General features: G+C 41.8%; 2 protein-coding genes across 4 annotated transcripts; one reads left to right on the forward strand and one right to left on the reverse strand.

Annotated features, from left to right (window-relative positions):
• Nucleotides 1-830: 830 nt before the first annotated feature.
• On the forward strand, nucleotides 831-6537 carry plk1 (polo-like kinase 1 (Drosophila)). 2 transcript variants are annotated; one of them, XM_033623182.2, is made up of 11 exons: nucleotides 831-1544; nucleotides 1923-2091; nucleotides 2417-2561; nucleotides 2690-2783; nucleotides 2894-3119; nucleotides 3233-3275; nucleotides 3668-3765; nucleotides 3898-3975; nucleotides 5028-5182; nucleotides 5323-5505; nucleotides 5622-6537. In XM_033623182.2, exons 1-11 carry the CDS (start codon nucleotides 1182-1184, stop codon nucleotides 5814-5816), a joined length of 1749 nt encoding a protein of 582 aa, XP_033479073.1. In that variant the 5' UTR covers nucleotides 831-1181; the 3' UTR covers nucleotides 5817-6537. The 2 variants fall into 2 exon arrangements, with proteins under 2 accessions (XP_033479073.1, XP_033479074.1); XM_033623183.2 differs by having other exon boundaries at nucleotides 3236-3275.
• Nucleotides 6538-8217: 1680 nt separating this feature from the next.
• palb2 (partner and localizer of BRCA2) lies at nucleotides 8218-21315 on the reverse strand. 2 transcript variants are annotated; one of them, XM_078166141.1, is made up of 13 exons: nucleotides 21275-21315; nucleotides 20872-20956; nucleotides 20728-20787; nucleotides 20464-20644; nucleotides 17398-18900; nucleotides 13966-15416; nucleotides 13647-13808; nucleotides 11729-11811; nucleotides 10392-10541; nucleotides 10191-10307; nucleotides 9657-9747; nucleotides 9341-9552; nucleotides 8218-9264 (listed from the first exon to the last, which is right to left on the reverse strand). In XM_078166141.1, the coding sequence occupies exons 1-13, from the start codon at nucleotides 21295-21297 to the stop codon at nucleotides 9033-9035; spliced, it is 4350 nt and encodes a 1449-aa protein (XP_078022267.1). In that variant the 5' UTR covers nucleotides 21298-21315; the 3' UTR covers nucleotides 8218-9032. The 2 variants fall into 2 exon arrangements, with proteins under 2 accessions (XP_078022267.1, XP_033479105.2); XM_033623214.2 differs by having other exon boundaries at nucleotides 17398-18906.
• Nucleotides 21316-22619: the final 1304 nt, after the last annotated feature.

A 22619-nucleotide genomic window follows, 5' to 3' on the forward strand; every position in this document is an offset into this window, starting at 1 on the left:
TTAAAAGTTGAATTAAGTAAATGTTGGCTACAGAGGCCTGTCAGTGATATAGTATTACATACTGGGCTATATGTAAGGATCACACTGTTGTAATAACATGCAAAAATCTTTTTAACGTTGTAGCTGGTTGAGACTCAGCTGATGTTACTACTTTATAGCCTACTGCTAATGGGCAGATAAACATTTTATAAACTCTTCATATGTTCTATGTATAAAATTCTAATCTGAAAAGTTATTGGTGTAAAAGCTGTCAAATAAAACATAATAGGCAACTTCCTACTAATATATAGAGTAACAGCATAAAGTACTAGCAGAAAAATGTACTCATTACAGTTCTTAAATAAATGTACTGTGTTACATTATATGAGGTATAGTTACAGTATATGAGGTTAAAATGCTCATGGATCCACACTACTCTGCATAAAAGATGCCTACTTTCACTTTCAACTACATTTTGTAATCAGATGTTTTAATAAAATGTTAAATGTGGAGGTTTAAGTTATAGCTACGATGAGGATTTATCTCGATGCTGTTGCGACTTTAACTCTAATAAAGAATTTTAAAACCCTTTCTCCTCAAACCCAAAACATCAACTTGTAATCGACAACTGTTTTTAAATCCCACTCGGACCACATTTCCCGTCAGCGCTCTGGTTTTAGGAAATGATGACGACCAGCAACCAATCACATCGCAGAATACGACTTTCTCGCTCGGTGATTGGCTATTTCGCACTAGTCTTCCCACGATGCTTTGCTGCGCCGCTTCGGAATTCAAATCGAGCGGACCAATCAGAGAGCGCCGTAACGACCGAGGCAGCATTTTAAATTTGTACCAGAGACTGTTGTCATAAGGCAGGACGGAGAAACGCTGCAGCCACCGAGGGACAAGCCTGGCGACCAGTTTCACGTCTTCGTCAGGTTTTTTAAAACATTGAGATTCGTATGCACTTCATTTTAATCGTTGCATTTAATGTTTATGTAACGTTCGCTTTTAAAGTTGGTTAACGTTAGTTTTTATTCGAATTCACAAGTGTATGGGAGCAAGCTAGTATCCAGGGCCAAACCAACGTCAGTTGAGGTAGGGTTAACAATAGTTGACCCGTTCAGATATTATCGATACCTCTGTTGCTGAAGACTTTTAACAGTTTATTTTAAAGACGCCGGAGTGCACTTTAATCCAAAATGAGCGCAGGTATCGCGAAGCCGGCGAATCCGTCGGCACATGTCGACCCGAAATCTGCACCTCTCAAAGAAATCCCAGATGTTCTGGTTGACCCACGGACCATGAGGAGATACGCGAGGGGAAGATTCCTCGGTAAGGGCGGTTTCGCCAAATGCTACGAAATCACAGATATGGAGACGAAGCAGGTTTTCGCCGGCAAAATCGTGCCCAAGTCCCTGATCCTGAAACAGCACCAGAGGGAGAAGATGACCTCTGAAATCGCCATTCACAAGAGTCTAAATCACGCAAACGTCGTAGGTTTCCACGGGTTCTTCGAGGACGACGACTTTGTCTTCGTTGTCTTGGAAATCTGCAGGAGAAGGGTGAGTGTCGTGGGAAAATGCCTGCTCTCTGTCTCGTGAGCACACTGCACAGGGTCAACGGTTAACACGACGGTCTCTGCCGTTGTCCTCCCAGGCCTGAGTCAGTGTAGATTAAATTGTAAGGAAAGCTGGTGAAACACTGAAAACAGTCGCCTAAGTTAATCCTTAATGTAATTATTTAACCTTAAATCAGTCATTATGCCAAAAATTATTAATTGTTGGTGAGTTATTTCCGTTAACTAACTTATAACACTTTGACATTACATCCCTCTCAAAGCTGCAGCATTGCCACAGTGGCCCTTTAAAGTCTTGAAGCAAGGAAACTAGAGTTTAAGTTATAGTTTTTCTTTGCCTTTAATCAAACCATTTCCATTTCAGTCCCTGCTGGAGCTGCACAAGCGTCGTAAGGCTGTGACTGAGCCCGAGGCTCGTTACTACATGACTCAGCTGCTCAAGGGTGTCCAGTACCTGCACAACAACAGAGTCATCCACAGAGACCTGAAACTGGGCAACATCTTCCTCAATGATGACATGGAGGTCAAGATAGGTAATGTGGCTCCGTTAGATTGCAAATGATTTAACTCCAGTCCTCTTGTCATATTTGAGACAGGTGTAATATATACCAGTGACATTTGTCAAGTATTACACGAACAAGCCTGTTGTTCCAGTAATACCACAGAGGGCCCGGCCCTCACAATGGAAATTTGTCATACTTCCTGCATGAGTGGTTTCCATTGATTGGTGTGGACCTTTTCTTATGAGGACCAAAACAGCATATTTAAAAACATCAATGTGTTCTGGACATTTATGCTAAATTTTTCCCTTTTAGTCTGTTGCTGTTTTTCAGAAGCTCGTCTGTCTTTCTTCCACAGGGGACTTTGGTTTGGCCACTAAGATCGAGTTTGATGGCGAGAGGAAGAAGACCTTGTGTGGAACGCCCAACTACATTGCACCTGAAGTGCTTTGTAAGAAAGGCCACAGCTATGAAGTGGATGTCTGGTCACTTGGGTGCATTTTGTAAGTCTGAACACACAAGCACAACTGAGAGACACTGAACAGTTTTACTGCTGAGAATGCAAAAACAGCCCCACTCCACATGATTCAGCACGGTTAGATCAAGCTCCTCACTGTCTGTATTCTCTCAGGTACACTTTGCTGGTGGGTAAGCCCCCGTTTGAGACTTCGTGTCTGAAGGAGACTTACAACCGCATCAAGAAGAACAACTACACCATCCCCTGGGTAAGCAGGACTAATGTAGCACACAATGTTGCTGCAAATTTAGTTTTTAATGAGTGTTTTTTTTTTTTATACATCTGATTCATAACCCAAATCTACAACTCTCTCTGCAGCACATCAACCCGTTGGCATCTGCTCTCATCAAGCGGATGCTGCATGCTGATCCCACCCAAAGGCCGACCGTCACTGAGCTCCAGTCAGACGAGTACTTCACATCTGGCTACATCCCCTTACATCTGCCCACTACTTGCCTCACAGTGCCCCCGCGATTCTCAATCGCTCCCTCCACAACTGTGGAACTCAACCAGAGGCGGCCACTGACTGCCATTAACAACAAAGGTAATGGTCCCTGCTGTAAACAGCTGATATTTACCAAACAAGTCTTTTGTCTACAGATTATTGAAACAACACGTTTTGGTTTCAGCTTCAGTGACTTATTTTTCTCTCTCCAGCAGGGACAGAGAAGGTGGACGTGAAGGATGAGCCTGTGCAAAGGTGAGAGATGTTTGCACCGTGTTTGAGATGCTCACAGTTGTCATGGCAATTTTTAGCCGATCTGCTTCGGAATCAGCAAACAGGACTGAATAGCTTCATGCACGAGAGTTTATTCACTAAAGAGAAGGCGCAACCTCAGGCTCAGAGCTCAGAGTAAATCTCTTGATGATGTCAAGTAACAACAGATGTTTACAAAAGAGTAATGCAAAGGTCACACTTACAAACACACAGGAAGAATGAAACAATATAAGCATATGCACGGAGACAAAATTTACACCACACAATTAAAAACTTTAAAGAGCCATGTGACGATGCAGCGTTGCTTTTTGTGGTACATTATTTGATGAAATCATCTTTTCATGCATATAACTGTTGTGCCTTGTGTATCAAAGGGACCCTGAGCCCACAGAGAATCACCTGAAGGACATGCTGCAGCAGCTCAACAGCATCATTGCTGCCAAACCCTCTGAGAAGGCTGTCATCTGCCAAGGTGAGTGCACACTCTTTAGTTTGGTTGACAAATCCTTTTAGTTTCAGTGTTGCACATTTGAGTGGTTTGAATAATCACAGTGCACATGTCAGCATTGCCTATAAAGACTTGGTTCTGTTTTTGTGTTTCCAGAAGAGGCAGAGGATCCCGCGTGCATTCCCATCTTCTGGATCAGCAAATGGGTAGACTACTCTGACAAATATGGATTAGGTGAGCATTAGATTGATTCCACAGTGCATTAACTTTTCTGAACCCTTTCATGAAGTCAGATTGAACAGGATTTTTTTTTAATTTATTGTGGTTCCTATGGACATCAATAAAACACAAATTGGCAAAGGGAATTAATGACTTTGCTGCACAGTTGAGGTGTGTGTAGGTAATGGATAGAGGCTGGTCTTGATAAATATGAAATGTGGCTGACTTGAAGGAATATATTGCTGATTATCAACCAGCTTTGTATCAAAGCATGGTGGGTAATATTTGAAAATTAGCTGTGGTAAAGGTTCCTCTATTTTACCAACACCCAGATCGTCCTGTCCATCTCCCTGCTAAAATCCATCTGATGACGTGTTTCAGACCAGTCTCTAATCAAACTGTAAAACTAGGCCGTGCTGCTTAAATATAGATCAAGATTCTGTTACTGTGTTGCCTCTCTTGCTTAAAATGTTTTCAGAAACATAGTAAAGCACAGGCTGGGGCTGTTACGGCTGGTAGTTGTAGGTTTCCTACCTCTTGACCAAAACCCACAGCCCATTTTCTCTCTTTTCCCTGGTCATGTAACACCAGTATGAAAAGTATTTGGATCTTACTACTGCATACACAACCTAGTTTTGTGAAAAGACCCTATCTAAAGCAGTGAGATACACTTAAACTGTAGTTGAGCTACATTAGGAGAACTTAAAAAAGCTACATGCACAAATGTTGAACCAGGAGTTTGTAGATGCAGCACTTCCCTTGTAGCCTGTCCTGGATGCATTTAATGTTGCACATAGAACCTGTGTATTGGTTTATGTCAGCCAATGGACATTTTTTGTAGCAGATATTTTGACCTGGAATAGCAGGAAAGCACAGGTGTAACTGATAACATTTACAGTGAAATGCCAAAGTTATGTTCAAGGTAGTTTAGCAAAAGTGGTGTCATTACATATTGTGTCCACAAGAGAGCACTGACAAAATCTTTGACTGTGTCCCACAAAGAAAATATCTTGGTTAAAATTAAAAAGGTACCGTCATCCTCATCAAAATTTTCATTTTTATTTTAGGCTACCAGCTCTGTGACAACAGTGTTGGCGTGCTGTTCAATGATTACACACGGCTGATCATGTATGCTGATGGAGACAGTCTCCAGTACATCGACAAGACAGCAGCTGAATCCTACCTCAGCGTGCGCTCTTACCCTACTGCTCTCAACAAGAAGGTCAGTCTCCCACTTAAGAGTTACTTCTCAAGTCTTTGATTCAGTTTTGTAATTTGTAAGGATAATTTCTAAAGCCATGTCACATCGTCTCATCCATATTGTGGTACAGATTCTTATGTACTTGTTCTCTCCCGTTCTAGATAACGTTGCTAAAATATTTCCGCAATTACATGAGCGAACACCTGCTGAAGGCCGGCGCCAACATGGCACGGCGAGACGGAGACGAGCTGGCGCGGCTGCCTTACCTCTCCCTCTGGTTCAGAACAAAGAGCGCCATCGTCCTGCACCTCACCAACGGCACTGTTCAGATCAACTTCTTCCAGGTTGGACACGCCACATCTTCTCCCACTGATGTCTTTCTAATTGTCTTGTATTAGTACGTTCCCCCCCCCACACACACACATCCTGACCCTATGTTCCATTAACCCGTCTCTGCCAGGACCACACTAAGCTGATCCTGTGTCCGCTGATGAGCGCGGTGACCTACATCGATGAGAAGCGAGAGTTCCGCACCTACAAGCTGTCTCTGCTGGAGGAGTTCGGCTGCAGTAAGGAGCTGGCCAGCCGCATCCGCTACGCCAAGCTAATGGTGGAGAAACTGCTGGACAGCAAGCCCACCGCCGCCGCACATTAGACCACCTCACACCACATCTTCAATCACTTCTCTGTCTTTAATCACCGGCCACCACTTCCTGTCTGCCAGCCTCTAAAGACGCAACAGACACTTAAAAATCTCATGTATTTTATTGAAGGGGTTCAGCATAATGATCTTATGACATCTTTGAGGTTCTACCATGAGAATTAACTAAATTTATTGTACATAACTGTGGTATTTCAGTCTTTCAGCCACTGATTTTAATCCTTTTTCCTGCTGTTCTGTTATCTTAACTTACTTGATGAATCCTGACACGTTCCTACTGTTGAAATTAAGATGGCTGCAGACAAGTTAACGTTCTGTATGTTTAAATGGAATTCAGAGGAAAAGATGAATGTTATATCTTCTTGTTTGCATTAATATATCAGTGGTGCTTTTAAATCTAAAGCCGAGCAGACAAACATGTGGTGAGGACTGAGAGAGACCGGCTTTGTGGATGGGGAAATCTTTTCTGGTGTGTTTTCTCTAAATGTGTCTGTCTTATCTGTGTTGTATGTGCAGAAATGTACCATGTTAATACATCTTCATCATGCACATTCTTCCTGTAGTTACTTTTTACACTTTTAAATAAGTCTATTTTAGATGTCTTGTCTTTTTCAACAAGATGTGCAAACATGTACATACTGCTGAATATGCTTATGTGTTGTAAAGATGGTTTAATTTTACCCAAGTTTAATAAAGATTTTTTTAAACTTTACAAGGTATTGTGGTTTAATGTTTCAGTCGCATTTGCTGTTTTTTGATCAGTTATTTGCATTTTCTGCAACAACAAGGCATAGGAAACAAAAGATGACCGAAAAAACCCTAACAGTGTTAAAAAATTAGAGCAACTACATTTCCATAACAGCTGGTAAAAGCCAGGAACACTCCAGAACAGATCCTGTGGTGAGATTGTTCTGTCTGGTTCCACATGTGTATTTTTGCTTCGTCTTGACCTGCTTAAATCTAATAATGCACATCTTATCCTCAGAAATTATTTGAATCTCCTATTGAGGAGATTATTGTTTGGTGTAAAGTAACTATTATACTGTCTTTAATAATGTCAGCTGACAGAAAGCTTAAGGGAACTCTGAATAAGGCTATAAACCCACCTGTGTGTCAAAGCTCTGAACAATGTAGAGCATCGGTGTGAAACATACGGCCCGGGGGACAGAACCGGCCTGCCAAAGGGTCCAATCTGGTCCACTGCACACCTAATATTGATGTACTTCTGAAGGCTAAGAGGTGTCAGGAGCAGGTTAAACAGTGAGCAGCTTTCTTCATGTAAAGTGCTGCTTCAGAGGCTCTTCCACCCTGAGCAGAACACAGTCCTCTGACAAACACTGAATACTTATTGGGGCCACATTTAAAGATATTGATCATTGTGCAAAACATCTCAGCAGCGTCAGTGTAAAATAATCTCTGTCAGACTCCTGTGTTAAAACAGTATTGGTTGAACCTTGTGGCTGAGGCACTGCCAGAACATTTGATTTGTAAATGCTTTGTAAGACAGGGGATAACTTAACCTGCCTCCTCAGTAGCTTCCACTTTAGTTTGGTGGGGTGACACCAGCATTTCCACACAGGAGTGGAAATGTACGGCAAAATGCACAGTAAGTATTAGACTGACTAAATGTGGAAAAACGGAGGCATATTGTTAAAACTGCACTTAATTTTCTTTAACAATCTCAGGCTGTTCATCATCTGTTTTGCAAATGGATGAACATTTTCCAAATGTACTTCCTTTACATTAAAAGGCAAGCATTTTGAGGAGTTGTTATTTGGTTATTTTAAAGTGGTTTTACTGGTCCAGCTCACTTGAAATCAAATTGGCCTGTATGTCATCCATGAACTAAAATGAGTTTTGACACCCTGAGAATGACAGTCTTTTAGCGCCTCCTGGTGGACACAAAGAACAATTACAGCTTCATTTACAGCAATTCATATTAAGTGTCATACATTTCTAGGGTGTTATTTTTCAGTTAACCCTCAAATGCAACCAATGTGACCAATACAGAGTGTATTGGTCACATTGGTTGCTATCCATGAAACCTCAGGGTTCATGGATAGCTTTTTCATAATTAGACTTATAACAAGTATATTTTGTCACTAATAAATTTATGACCTCAATCACACAGAAAAAACAACACTGATGCAGTGACACAGTCATTGTATGAATTTTGTGTCAAAGCAGTTCAAAATTATAGTATAGTTTAATCCACATAGACTGACGTTAGTAAAATAGAATCCACTTCCTTTTTTGAGTCAGTGCTGGCAGAGTAAATATTTGTCTGTAATCTTTGCCAAAACAAGAAAGTATATCCTGACTGTCTACCTTTTTAAATGGGAAATCAGTGCGTCTAAGATGGTCAGGAAAATAAAAGCAGACAGGAAATACAACAGAATTTGCATATGTTTAATGTAAATTATAAAAGAAAACTTTGGCAACACTTTTTTTAAAATATAAGAAATACAACAATGTATTCAAGACAGAACAGGAACGAACAGTCAAACAGCAGCAGTAACAGAACACAGTCAGTTTTGGGAACATAGTGGTCTAAAAAGTGAAAATCCACCTTCATGTAAACATTCCCACATGAAGAGGTTCAGTGTGTGTTACTCTAAAAACAGGGTAGAAAGGCTGCAGGACAACAAACACAATTTAGAAGCACTCCACTTTTAAAGATTCAGTCTCATTGAGGTTATTTTAGAACAGCAAATGACTTGTGGAATATGGATATTACAGTGACACTCCTGTACATGAAAGATGAATTTCGTCAAGCTGAAACGTCTTTAAGGGAAGTGACAAAAACCTTTTTGCAACGTGCTCAGGATCAAGTTGAGTTAACAAATGTGATAGTGAAGTATTTTAAAAGGTTAAAACCTTCATGTAAACTTTCTAACAGTGAAATATTTACTTGATAAAAGTAATCATAGAGTCTTTAAAAAGACAGTTTGGATTTTTTGAAGTGGGGTTGTATAAGATCCACACTCAGTGTATTTCCTACAGTAGATGGCAGTCGGTGATTTTCAAGTTTGAAGAAGCAGGCAGGAGTACTGTCACGGAAGCTGAGCAATGTACTGCTGCGGATGGGGGAAACTGTAAATCACATTTTTAGTCTCCTAAAAAAGTCCAACCAAAAAATATCAATATCAAATACGCTGGGTTTGGATGAGTACCTCATACATCTCCACTTCCAAAACTATCCCTTAAATATTAGTGGCAGAGTGAAGTCTGACTCGTGCTGTAGCAGTGTAGAGAAACATCTCCGTTGTGATGACCAGTCACCAGAGTACCTCCTCCACCCCATCTAGCCAGCTGCCAGCCCTCGCTCTCAGGAGCCCACACCATCCTCGAGGCCCCCCTGCGCCCGAGCTCCCACACGCACACACTGCCACTCTGACTCAGGCCCACCACGCTGGAGCTGTTGACATCAGCTTCGCACAGCCTGCAGAGCACAGACGCAGATGTTACACGAGTGTATATATGCAGAGATGCAAAAAATACATCAGTCCTCATCTCACCTGCCAGACCAGGCTTTGGGCGGATACACCCGAGTAGCCAGGATAGATTTTCCACTTAGAGGGTTAAGGGCCACCAAGGAGAACAGGACGGTCTTCTTCCTTTCCTCTTCCTTCCCTTCGTCCAAAAACATCCGCTCTTTGGCTGTGGCTTCTTTTTCTTCTTCATTCAGGGAGCTCAGCAACTGGTGCTGCAGCAGGACGAATAGCACTCCCTGCGCACCGACATACACACAAAAACACATGGGAGTCAAATCATGAAGAGCGAGACAGTTATGGAGACACAGGCAATTTTACGAGAACTGTCAGTCCCCCTTACATGCAAAGAGGAGTATCCTCGCAGACAGGCTGTGTGTGATAACTCATCTCCGAGGATGATTCTCCGCAGCAGCTGTCCAGTCTTTAAATTCCTGCAACACAAATGATACATTCAACTGTAAACAGCTGATGCGCATGTGAGGGACAAATCTAGATGTTTCTCTGACACTTTCTAGAACCATTATTATTTTTTCATCAAAGAGGAAACATGGAGTGCTTAAGTTGACATATTCAACATTTAAAGTGTCAAATATTTGCGCCTCATGGTCCTTAAGGGATGTGGGCCCTGTTTTAATCAAACCTGGCTTAACTAATCCAGGCTAACATGCTGTTATCAGGCTAAAATGATCCTGTTAATTCCGTACAAACTTTTCTTTTGTTGTATATTTTACTGTTTTATCATTATTTAGTCCAGAGAAAACAATGGTATGCATTAAACCTCTGTAGGAGCAAAAAGCTAGATGTCATCAAATATTTTAAGACCTTTTGCTGTGAGGTTATTATCAGCATGGTGATGTGTTACAGTTTTGCTTACCAGATGAAGAGGCGTCCGCCCTCGTCAGAGCCGATCAGAGCATCTGAAAGTTCGTCCACAGGAGCGAGAGCCCCGACACAAACACCAGGAGACATGAGAGGCTGAGAGCTCGATGTGCTGAGAGAAATGAGACAGTGAGATATCGGACTGTGCCATGAAGAAATAACAGACAGAACAGAAACATTGCCAACTCTGTGTTACCTGCCGCTGTCTGACAGCGTAAACACCTGCAGGGTGGAACCAGAGGCCGAGTGGGAGGATGTAACCACTCTGGACTTGGACACACCAACGACAGCCTGGACGACATCCTTAGAGAGCAGCACTTGTGAGAGGCTGGAGCACGACAGGGTCCTGTGCACATGGACGACATGCATGTAGTTATGTGTAAGAGGCTTTTTAAACTTTAAAAGCCGGTTTCCATTGTCATGCCCATTGTTTCATTTTCATGTCTAATGAAAAATATCTTCAGTTTAGCACTTAAAAAAGTATTTCACTGCTGGAAAATGGCCGTTTCATAAAACTCGGCTGTGTATTCAGTAGAAAGACTACTATATATTTTGAAATTGCTACATGACCAGAGAAAAACAGCTGTGGCATTTGCTTTTGCTCAAGAGGTAGACAACCAACAACTACCAGACCAATTAGCGCTCCAGCTAGCGGGTGACATAATGTGAGTTCGTCAATTTTGAAACAACATGGCAGCCGGCTAGTAACAAACAATCTCAAATTACCGTTAAACAGTCTGCAATAATATGTTTTTGAAAACATTTGAGGCCAGATAGAGGCAACGCAAAAACAGAATCTTAGTTCATTTTTTATCAGCACTGCTTAGTTTTAATGTTTGATCAGTGTTTTTTAACCTCTATTTTCTTTTCTTTCTTTTTTTTTTTCAAAGATTTTTTTGGGGGCTTTTTAACCTTTAATGTATAGGACAGACAAGTGTGAAGAGGGGGGGAGAGAGAGAGAGGGAGTGACATGCAGCAAAGGGCCACATGCCGGAGTCGAACCTGGGCCACTGCGGCAACAGCCTTGTACATGGGGCGCCTGTTCTACCACTAAGCCACCAGCGCCCCACCTCTATATTCACTATGCAGGAAACAGTATGCCACTCAGTTCATAAGTTCTCATATTACAGGCAAACAGTGCACCAAAATATGTCTATGCCATTTTAGCCAACACACAGGCAATACAGTATCAGAATCTTGGTTTATATTTGATCAGCACAGCACTCTCTCTTACTCTCTCTCTCTCTCTCTTGCTCTCTCAATCATATACATATAGAAGATATGTAGCAGGCATATGAAAATGAAAAGCACAATTTATAGTTCAAGCCCTGGAGCCGGTGAAATTTTCACTGAGAGAAAAGCAGGGAGATCTGAGTGCAGGCAAGATGGAGGGAAGCTTACCACAGCTCATTTACACATACTATCCACATTGTTATAAAACAAAACTGGTTGAAATTCACTGAAGTATTCCTTTAATTCATTTACATACATTTTGCCAAAAATGCTAAAAGACACTTTGTGTGTTTTATTCACCTCACTTCTCTGATTTCCAGTTGACCCAGAGTCACACACATCAGCCCAGCAGCATCTGGGACTGGAAACAAATTGATCACTGGCTGTAAACAAACACAGACATACAAACAATAAATTACTGCATGTTTGACTGAATTTCAGTGTGCCATATTAGAGGGTGTCATATTTGGTCCCTGCAACAGTAAACGTTGAGTCAACAGTTGTTTTTGTATTTTGTAAATAATAATAATGACAATAATACATTCTATTTAGAAGACACCTTTCAAAACACCCAAGGTCACCTTACAGAGTAAGCAGACAACATAACTCCTATCTACTGATTTGAAAATCAGCTTCAGCTGAATGTCTTAGTTTTAACTGTATCTCTATCAGGGCTGCAACAGATGACTGTTTTCAGTATTGATTTTTTTCACAGATTCTTTGCTTAATGTATAAAATCTTAGAATATTGTGAAAAATGTTCCTTACAAGTTCCTAGAGCCCAACATGACGTCACAAAACTGTTAATTTTGTCCAAACAAGGGGCTAAAAGCCACTATTTAATTTACAATGATATAAACAGAAATGCAGCAAATGCTCATGTTTTAAATGCTGGAACCAGCGAATGTATGGCATTCATCCTTGAATGACCATTAATCAATGACTCTGACATGTATGCACACATTTGCAGGTACACACCAAGCAGTAGGGCTGACCCAAAAAATTCGAAGCCTCGAAGCTTCGTTCGATGGCACGGGATTCGATTGTGAAAAAAATTTTTTTTTGAAGCTTCTGCACTTTTTTTCCCCGTTTTTTTGGGGGAGGCCTTAAACCCAACACTAACCTCCACCAGTCCGATACTGACAACGAGTGCACTCAGAGCTGGCAGACATGTCCAAGAGGTCATCAGATGTGTGGTTGCACTTTAAAATATGCCCCGACAACTCCCAGAAAGCAGAGTGCCAGATTTGCCAAAAGCAATTGGCATATCACAACTCAACAACAAATTTGGGAAATCACTTGAAAAACGTAAGTAATAACTAGTAGGCCTAATAATATGGTAGTAGTACATGAGCCGCACTTGGCTCAGAATAGCCTATATATCATGTAATTAAAAAAGAAAAAATCTCCGACAAGGAAATAGAAAGCCCGACGCACAATGGAGACCTGCTATTAAAATAAAATAGATTTTATTGATGTAAAATATGCATTTTCCAGTTCCACCGGTCCGCTCTGAGTCTGGTGTCAGAGGCACTTCTGATGCTCTGAGTTGCGCATCTGTTTGATTGTGCTGCAGTGTGTGCCGAGGGTTTTAATTTAGTGTTCAATCAAAAGTTAAACACTACCTATCACCGACCATTAGTGTTTTTTCGTTTGTGAATATTTTTATCTTAATTCTAGTATTGGAAGAAACTACGTTTTCGCCATAATTTTTTTTTTGATTCGAAGGTCAGCCCTACTGAGCAGCATACGTCAGGGCTGAAAAATGAAGCCAAAACAGAAATGCCAAAAACTGCAGTTCCTTTAATGGCCACTTGAGGCTAACTCCAAGAGCAGGTCAGTCCTCACAGATCCCCATGTTAAAATGACCAATTTTACAGCAGAAATACGCAAGTTTATAACCTCAGTTTGGGTCTCTTAGGCTAATTTCACCATTCATAACAATGATGAGGGGTGAATTTTTATATAACTCAACCATTTACATTTAAATTAGGTTTAATCAAAGTTATGCATATTTAAGGGAAGGGCTGCTTTGAGTGACAAGCGGTCTGCATGGCATCACCACAGTCTAACAGACAGATCCACCCCTCACTCCTCTATAGCTCCAGCCTCTCGTCCATATATGGTAACTTCTGGCTCCAAAAAACCAAGGTGGCAAAAGCTGAAATGCTGGACTCAAAGCTTCAAAATAGCATTACACAAATCACCCATACACTCACCTCATTGAAGGCCCAGGTGTGTGTTAAGCTCCAGTCAGAAGCTGCAGAAGCTGAGGTCTGACTCCAGAGACACACTGCCCACTCTCCAGCTGCTGCGACATACAAACCACCTGAGGACCTGGATAGACAGCACACATCCACCAGACAGCCTCCTGCTGGGGCCTGAAAACACACACACACACACACACACACACACACACACACACAGCTGTTCACTCAAAAATGTTATAGATGCTGCAGTTACACACAAAAATAATTGCTGACTTTGATTCAAAACTGCATGTTGCAGCCAAACATCAATCCTTAATTCTACACGTACCTTCAACGTGTGTGTGCATCTCATCATGTGTTCGTCTGCTGTCCCCACCTGCCCACCTGAGCCCTGTGACTGGATGCTGGATACAGCCGGGCGGTCATCATCGGTACATAATGGCTCAGGTGAAGCCTGGATCTGAACAGCGGGGGAGGTGGGCAGCTGGCTTGAAGGGACGGAAGTGAGGGATGGACAGGGAGTCAGAACAGGAGGGGAGAGGGCCTGGGTGGACGGGCTATGAGGGGGAGGCAGGGTGAGAGGTGGGGCACTGGGAGAGGAGGTCAAACGGCGGGCAGCAGGGAAATGGTGTGGGGTGAGTCCTAGGGATGGTAATGCGGGGCTGGAGAGGAGAGCAGAGGAGGGCATGTGCGGGGTTACAAAGGGTGCTGATGCCACAGGGCTCAACAGGAGCTGAGAGTGGACTCTGTGCTGCAGTAAACACTTGTCCTGATTCTCATTGTCCAGCAATCTGTCTCTGGCAGGACTTGTGGTGGGCTCAGAGGATTCATTTGAATCTTTAGCAGCATTCAGATGCTGCACAGGAGACTCACTGTCATCACATAACTGTGCAGCAGTGCAGCTGTTAGAAGGCTCCTCGGAGGATTCCTGTAGAGGGCCATTAAAGGAAAGAGTCTTGATGATAGCTTTGTCTTCTGCTTGGTGGTTTGTAAACCACTGATCCGCTAAAGGGCGGAGCACAGCAGGACAATCTGTTTGTTCTTCTGATGAAATAACAGAAGACTCTTTTATTTGAAGTTCATCTGAACGCCTGATGATATCATCATTCACCTGGCCTGCAGGTCTGTCTGCAAAGTTGATGTGAGGCTGTGGCTTGACAGGGTGGTCAATATCTAGAATCACAGTATGTTGCTCTTTATTTTGATCAACACAGTCAGCAGCACAATCTTGAACCACTGACACAGACTCTGTGGAGGTGGTGTGAGTCTGACACTCAGGGTGAAGGTTTTCAGTCTGCTGCTCTCCGGGGGTTTCTGCAATATTTTGATCTAATAAACATTCAGTTTGCTGGCTTGTCAATTTATTTGTGAGCTTGTGCTCTACTGACATGTTCTGCAGGTCTACAGACTGTGTAGCAGCTTGTTTTGCTTCAGTGGGATGGGGGGAGGTTGTGATTGTGGGCGTGAGGCTGAGCTGAAGTGGAAGAGACATCGCTGGGTCACTGCTGCTGTAATGAGTGCCAAAGCGACGGCTGCTGCTGCTGCGTGTATTGCAAGACGGCGATGTAAAATGTTCGACCCCTGATTCCAGAGCAACTTGACGGAGCTTGTGCAGCTTTAGGGAGGCAAACTGGTCATCGGGGAGATGAAAATCTTGTGGAATGTCGAAGTTCGTGAGGTTGTTGACCAGCAGGCCAGGGGACAGGGAGGGCAGAGGAAGCAGAGATGACTGGGCAGATGGAGAAGAGGGCAAGAGGAGGGACTGCCAGCTTGCTGCACCTGGAGGACACAGAGTGAAAAAAAATGTAATGGAAGGTAATAGTTTCAGAGCACAATTCCATTTTTATTTTTATATTTATCATGATTTCTAGTTCCGATATTCGAGGACTTGCAAAAAAAAAAATCTAACCTAAGAATAGGATCCAAAATGAACGCCCAAGTGAAAATGCGGGCACTGGGGTTAGGGTTGGCCTACCTTTCTGTGCTGCACAGACTATAGAGATTAGCTATGATGCACAAATTTAATGTTACATCGCTTGCACTGCACATTCATTTTGTTAATTTGTTGAAATACTTTAAGTCATCATTCTTATGCCTGGTCGCCATTCTGCCTGTAATGTTAGATTGAGTGATGTCTTGACTGAACGTTATCTGCAGCTGTGCAGATCTATCATTTTTGCTCTATGGATCTGTGAAGATATTAATAGACAGCAGTTACACCACTGCCTCTCGTCCAAAAACGTGTAAAAGTTTCACATGGAAGGGAGTCAATTTGTCTTTGCTGATATATCTTTTTATATTTGTTTCTTTTACAAAGTAAAAAAAAAAAAAAGAAAAACCATGCAATGTTTGTTGAACCAATACTGAGGTCCAGAATCAAGCACTCAAGTTTGCATGCCTATTCCTAATTTCTACCTATCTCTGTTATCTCCTAGACCCTTTTAAATTTTATTTTTAGGTTATAGGACAGGGGGTGGCAGTAAGTGTGGGTTGGTGAGTTGGAAAAAATGGGGTCACATTGTATGGTGGACACACAGTATATATGCTGATGTATAGCCTATACTGTCTAAACTGACAGCACAACTGTCTGTACTAAAGTTTGTAATCACCGTTAACTTGACCTTTTTCTTCTTGCCTCAATCATGGCTATAACATAGATAAAACAGTTTCATTCAGACATCAAATATATTATTTACATTTCTACACAGATTTTGATGCTAAGCTTCCTCCATTCTTACTTAAAAGTCGCTCAGAGGTATCTTTGTTTTGTTCTCCATGTGCAAAACATGACTTCTTTTTTGCCTTCATACAAAATATCATCTATTTGTAAAGAGGACTTTCTATAACCTAAAACGGGGGTGTCCAAACTTTTCTGAATGGGGGCCTGACTAGGTAATGTGAAAATGTCTGCTACCAAGCAGGAAACGTCTGTTGCTTTGTAACCATCCTGTTTATGAAACTCATTAGTTCCACCTGCGTAGTTCCAACTTGGTGCATGTCTACAAACTGTATGACAGTGCTGCAATTGTGAGTTGAACGAAAAAAAATGCAAAGTGAACTTGTTTAATCAACCGATATTGTGTGGTGGGCAATCTATAGTTTATTTTGAGAGACAAGCCGCAGGCTGTTTAAATCGGTCTGCAAGCTGCAATCAGCCCCCGGGCTGGACTTTGGCCATGCTTGACCTTTTCTCAAGCTTTTATGGCAGGTGATTCCTAACTTTCATATGTGATTACCAAGGTATTTTTTTTGTCCACCTGCCACTGTAGCTGGTGGTTTCCAAAATCTACCAGCTGCTCAATTGATTACCATTGTGTTTTTTTGGCTGGTGGTGAATGAAGCAAATCTAGCAGCCACTTGGATATTTTACCAGAATTTGGCAGGTGGCTGGTGCTAATTTTCAACCCTGGTGAGTGTCGTCTTGCTGCACCTACACAGTGTTTGTTTAAAACGATGTTATACAAGCCATAACAATTTCACTCAATCACTAAAATCAAAAACAGAGTGAAAAAGGGAATATAAGTAAGACACTCTGTCATAAACAGGCTTCTTTTAAAACTAGCAGAAACATTTTCTTTTAGTCACTTCAGGGGAACAGCAATATAAGGGTGATGCCAGCCTTTAATTAATTTTACATAATACATCTTACAGTATCCAAACCTGTATAAATGCTAATCATAATCAATATTTTAATCTTAGCAAGACAAACCTGCAGACCAGTGACACGCACAGATTTACAGAGTCACAACACAAAACTTACTTCTACTCATCTGTGAGGATCCGTTAGTCCTGCCACTGTTCTTCAGAAAGATGGGATAGACCTTCTCAAGATGTCCAGAGGTAGAGCTAGACCGATCTCCAGAGGAAGGCTGTGTATCTGTGCCGTGGGTGGACACAGGCAGGGGGTCGTCCTGCACTAGAACAGCTTCTCCTGGAGTGAAGCTGGGCTTTGGTCCATCAGCTACATGGAGAGATGGCGAGGAAGAGCCCAGGGAGCTCGTGGGCTGGAGATTATCTGAGGTTTGTCCAAGGCCCAGTTGATGAGTGTCTAAACTGAGAGAGCTTCGTGGGGTCTGAGGTCTCCCTCTGCCCCTGCCTCTTCTCTTCTTCCTACCTCTTGCTGGACGAGTAGTTGTAACCGTGGGAGAAAAAGAAGCATCCATGTCAATCTGACAAGCTGAGGTTTGATCTGAAATCCCACCGGAGTTCTGACTGTTGAGCTCAGCAGATGTATCAGCAGACTGTGATTCCGTATGAGGACCTGAAGATGCAGGTGTCAGTGATGACGAACCGGCCTGAGTGTGTTGATCTGAATGCTCAAGGTTGTGTGTGTGCCTGTTCAATCCTCTGCCACGGCCACGGCCCTGGCTCCTGCGACGTTGTCCCATGCTCAGCTGGGAGAGTATGACAGCCTGCATGTCAGGCTGGCTCTGAGAAAATGTCATACGTCTTGTGGTTCGTACGTAGTACTCTGCTGGGAAAAGTAGTCCTTCCACTAGGGTACAGGAGTCCAAGAGACTCACACCCTTTACATCATGCTCTCCTCCAGCCATCTCACTTTTTTCTTCTATTATTTCAGCTTTGTTATCATGGCTTTTTTCAGTTTCCATTTTCTCTGCCGCAGTATCTTTATTGCTGCTGTCTTCACACAGCCTTCTATCACTCTGTTCTCTACTATTCCCATCTTGCCCTCCTCCCTTTATCTCCTTTCTTCTTCCATTTTGTGTGCAATCTTGTTCCCTCCCTTCAGTGTGTATAGCAGGGTTCCAGTGTGTGAGCAGCAAAGATGTTGAGTCTGATTCTTTTTTTCCTTCAGCGCTCAGCTCGATCTCTTTTTCCCTTGGTTCCTGTTGGCCCTGTACATCTTTTCCCACGATACCTCCTGTTTCAGTTTGTCCACAAGTGTTCCAGTGTGTAAGCAGCAGAGAGGGAGACTCGGAGTCTGTACCAGAAAATAGCTCTTCACTTTCATTCACAACCTCTCTTTCCTCTGTTTTCACTCTCTCTTCACTTCCTCCTGCTTTAATATTCTCCACACTTTCACTCTGCCCCAGTCCTTCTTCACTGTTGTCGTCTGTGCTCCTGCCAGCCTCAGCACTCCTTTCCAGGCGCAGGCGGCTGCGCCGAGACCTGAGGCGCAGGCCAGGACTGGGTCTGTGATCTCTAGCTGTGTCATGGCTGGGATCTGCAGTTTGTGGGCAAGCAGCATCAGAAGGGAGCAGGAACCTGATCACCTGGCTCTTCCTGGAGTTATCAGAATTTGCTGGACCTGGTAAAAAAAAAAAAAAAATCTGAATATTTCAGAATTCTAATTTGCTCTGCTATAACAGGCAAAACATTGACCACTTCTCAGAGTAAAGACAGAGTAATTTCAACCATATTACAAGATGTTTTTTTTTGTTTGGGGATGGACAGGCATGTTAGCAATTTATGTGTCAAAACTGCATAAGACAGAGAAAGAAAGAGTAACAGGTACACATACAGGTGCACATATATACAACTTTACATCCAAGAAATATATTGCTCATTTCTTTATCAAATTTGGCACCATGATGAGCAGATTTTCAGTGAATCTTCAGAAACTACTCTACCCTCTACCATCAATGTTATTTGCCAATATCTCCTTCCCCTCTTTGCATAGTCTCCTTAGATATTTCCCAGAAGTTCACAAGCACACTAACAAAAATATTAATTTTATAGTGATCATTGTAGTCAGTATAAGTTTCACTAATTAGAAGGTAGAGCAAATGCCAACAACCAGATCTCTGACATGCTGTGAGCAGTATAATAGATATATACAATAGATGACTTTATGGTATAACTAAAATAGTTATATTTGTATTGCACAGAGTTACATGATGCTATATACGTATATTTGGTAAATAAATCTATTCCCTAATTCACTTTTACATATTTTACAACATACAATCTAATCTGAGGAACCATCTTCCTGTTTCGGTCAGGGAGGCAGACAGCTTCTCCACATTTAAGACTAGACTTAAGACTTTCCTCTTTGATAAAGCTTATAGTTAGGGCCGGCTCAGGCTTGTTTTGGACCAGCCCCTAGTTAAGCTGACTTAGGCCTAGTCTGCTGGGGGACCTCCTTTAATACACTGATCCCCTTCTCTCCTTCACGTCCTATTACTGCATATCGCTAACACGACTCTACTGCACGTCACTAATTCGGCTTCTTCTCCGGAGCCTTTGTGCTCCACTGTCTCGCAGGTTCCCTCATATCGCAGCCTTGCCTGGATCGTGTGTTGTGGTTGTATTGCTGCCGTGGTCCTGCCTGATGCTTCCTGCTGCTGCTATTATTAGTCATACTTCTACTGTTATTATACACATATGAATATTATTGTCACATACATATACTATTACATATTAATGTATACTTACAAAATATGCTACCACAATTGCTGTTATTATTAGTATAATATTATTATTAAAATCAATTTTATTGTAGCTATCGTCATTAGTGTCTGCCCTGCATCTCTCTCTGTCTCTCTTTATGTATCATTTTGTCATAAGGATTACTGCACATTTATTAGGCTGATCTGTTCTGTATGACATCTATTGCACTGCTGTCCGTCCTGGAAGAGGGATCCCTCCTCAGTTGCTCTTCCTGAGGTTTCTACCATTTTTTTTTCCCCCGCTCAAGGTTTTTTTATGGGGAGTTTTTTCTTATCCACTGTGAGTGTTCAAAGGACAGAGGATGTCGTATGCTGTAAAGCCCTCTGAGGCAAATTGTGATTTGTGATATTGGGCTTTATAAATAAAATTGAATTGAATCAATGAATAATACTGCAGCTGATTGGGACAGACTCACCTTCAGTGTGTCCCTGGCACTGAGCTTCACTTGTGGCTGTCCCATTGGTGGTGTTTGGTATCAATGGAGATGGGTTGAGACAGGGGTTAGATGTCACCTCTGGGTCTCTCTGGTCCTGCTGGTTCTGCTGATCAATAGTACTCCTCACATGTCTCCGCACTGCATCCAAACGCTCAGCACGCTGTGAGCAGATCAACATGTGTGTGTGAGACAGAGAATCCCTAAACTGGGCTTATACAACTAAAATGAAGGAGTGATTCTTACCTGTAGTCTCTCAGCTGTCCTGAGGTACTCCCTTTGTAACAGTGCCAACTTCCTACGAAGCTGAAATATTAACATGTCAGCAGCTGTCAGAAGACATTGTATTCAAAGCTCACTGTAGCACTTTGTGGCTTTATGTTCAGTTACCTTCTCCTTGTCATCATAGTGCAGTGTGGTCTTCAGCTGCTGCTCACACTGCATTATACCTCCACGTATCTCTCCATCCTGCTCCCTGGGCCCAAACATATTCAGGACACACACGACTAAAAGTTAGATTTAGCTATGCCGTGGCTAATATGACATTGGTTTAGTTGGTGTGTCTTCGTTTATTTGTTAGAGAACGTTAGCTTAACGTAGCTAGAAAGCTAACGGTACAGGTAAACGACAGTAAACGTTACTTTCGTCATGTTCTTTGCTGAGAGCACACCTAAACATTAACCTTAAGATTTAACGGAGAGGACAGTAAGTGTATCCACACACAAACGCACTTAGTTCGTTGAAATGACCATTTGTACATTAATTATAACGTTAGTTAATTTGGCAGACTTACAGAGGAGCCGCCGGTGTGTCCATGGAAAGTTTATTTTGATGTTCGATGATGCAGGTATCGATTTAGCGCCAATTTCCCGCGACTGCCTCAAACAGGCCTGAGCAGTGGAGCTCCGATTACTCGATCAGTTCAGTCAGAGGACGCAGGTAAATGGAAAAATTTGCTCATTTTATGACCTTAAAGTTTAGATATTCACTAAAAAATACTGTAGCACTCCTCTTATAATTTTACGTATAAAACGCGCTTGGTTTAGGACGTCAAAGATGTAAAAATTGCTATAGACCGTTTCAAACCGGACAACATAAACATTCTGGGTCCCTTTATATTTCCTGTTTGAATGTATGTTTTTTTTTTTTTGATTTAACAGTTTTTATTGATCATGTTGCACATCATTTACAAATGCACACAGTAGCCATCGTGCAATTTCAGAGTGCATTCAACAAAATAAGCCAGGGGGTCATGACACAGAAAGGATTTAAAAAAAGAAAAAAAATAAATAAATAAAATAGAAAATAAAAGGAAAAACAAGTATTCAAGGCATATTCAGACCAAAGTCCAGCAGTCAGTCCAAGCATCAGATCAAGCATTACCTCACAATCCATTACCACATAAACTGTAATCAAATACAGATTTTAAGTTTGACACAAACATTAACTGTTTGTAAGGCATTATTATTGGTAGAGGATTTAATAGATTCTAAGTACTGTTCAAACTCTTTGTAAAAAACAGTGAACAGGGGTCTTCTATCTAAAAATTTGCACTTGTGTATATGAAATTTGGTTAGAATGATCAGTAGATTTATCATATACGCTTTTTCATGCAATTTCCTATCATTGGGGTAAAAACCAAATAAAACATGCTCATACAATAATACAAAGTCCTTGTAAACCATGTCATTTATAAATTTAACAACATCTTTCCATAATTTACTAGAGAAATGACATTTCCAAAACAGATGAGACACAGTTTCTGGATGGACTGCACACAGAGAACAATTTAAAGATCTGGTTTAAACTTTTTGAGAAAATGTTTAACTGGATACATTTTGTGCAAAATTTTAAAAGAAATCTCCTTAATCTTATTAGTAATTAAATATTTATGGGGCAATGCCCACACTTTAATCCAGGGAATGTTACTAACAAAATTACTCCAATAAGTACTGTTTGAATGTATGTTAATGCAGAAGCTGACAGGAAGTAAACAGGGACCAAAGTTGTTGCCCTAGCAACAGAATAGCGATGAAACGGTCCATTTATGAAGGAGGACATTTGACTATTAACTTTTTCAAACTGATATTAACCATCAAACTTGACAGATGCATTGAGAGTCCGACACAAACAAGCTA

This window comes from Epinephelus lanceolatus, chromosome 3, assembly GCF_041903045.1.
Source record: "Epinephelus lanceolatus isolate andai-2023 chromosome 3, ASM4190304v1, whole genome shotgun sequence".
NCBI lineage: Eukaryota > Metazoa > Chordata > Actinopteri > Perciformes > Serranidae > Epinephelus > Epinephelus lanceolatus.

Coding starts and splice junctions, on each gene's coding strand:
- plk1 (XM_033623182.2), top strand. CDS start 1,182: ATGAGCGCAGGTATCGCGAAGCCGGCGAATCCGTCGGCACATGTCGAC. Junction 3,766..3,897: donor GAAGGCTGTCATCTGCCAAG/GTGAGTGCACAC, acceptor TTGTGTTTCCAG/AAGAGGCAGAGGATCCCGCG. Junction 3,976..5,027: donor CTCTGACAAATATGGATTAG/GTGAGCATTAGA, acceptor TTTTTATTTTAG/GCTACCAGCTCTGTGACAAC.
- palb2 (XM_033623214.2), bottom strand. CDS start 21,297: ATGGACACACCGGCGGCTCCTCT. Junction 20,957..21,274: donor GACACACCGGCGGCTCCTCT/GTAAGTCTGCCA, acceptor GTTTGGGCCCAG/GGAGCAGGATGGAGAGATAC. Junction 10,542..11,728: donor CTGGAAATCAGAGAAGTGAG/GTGAATAAAACA, acceptor CCATGTGCACAG/GACCCTGTCGTGCTCCAGCC.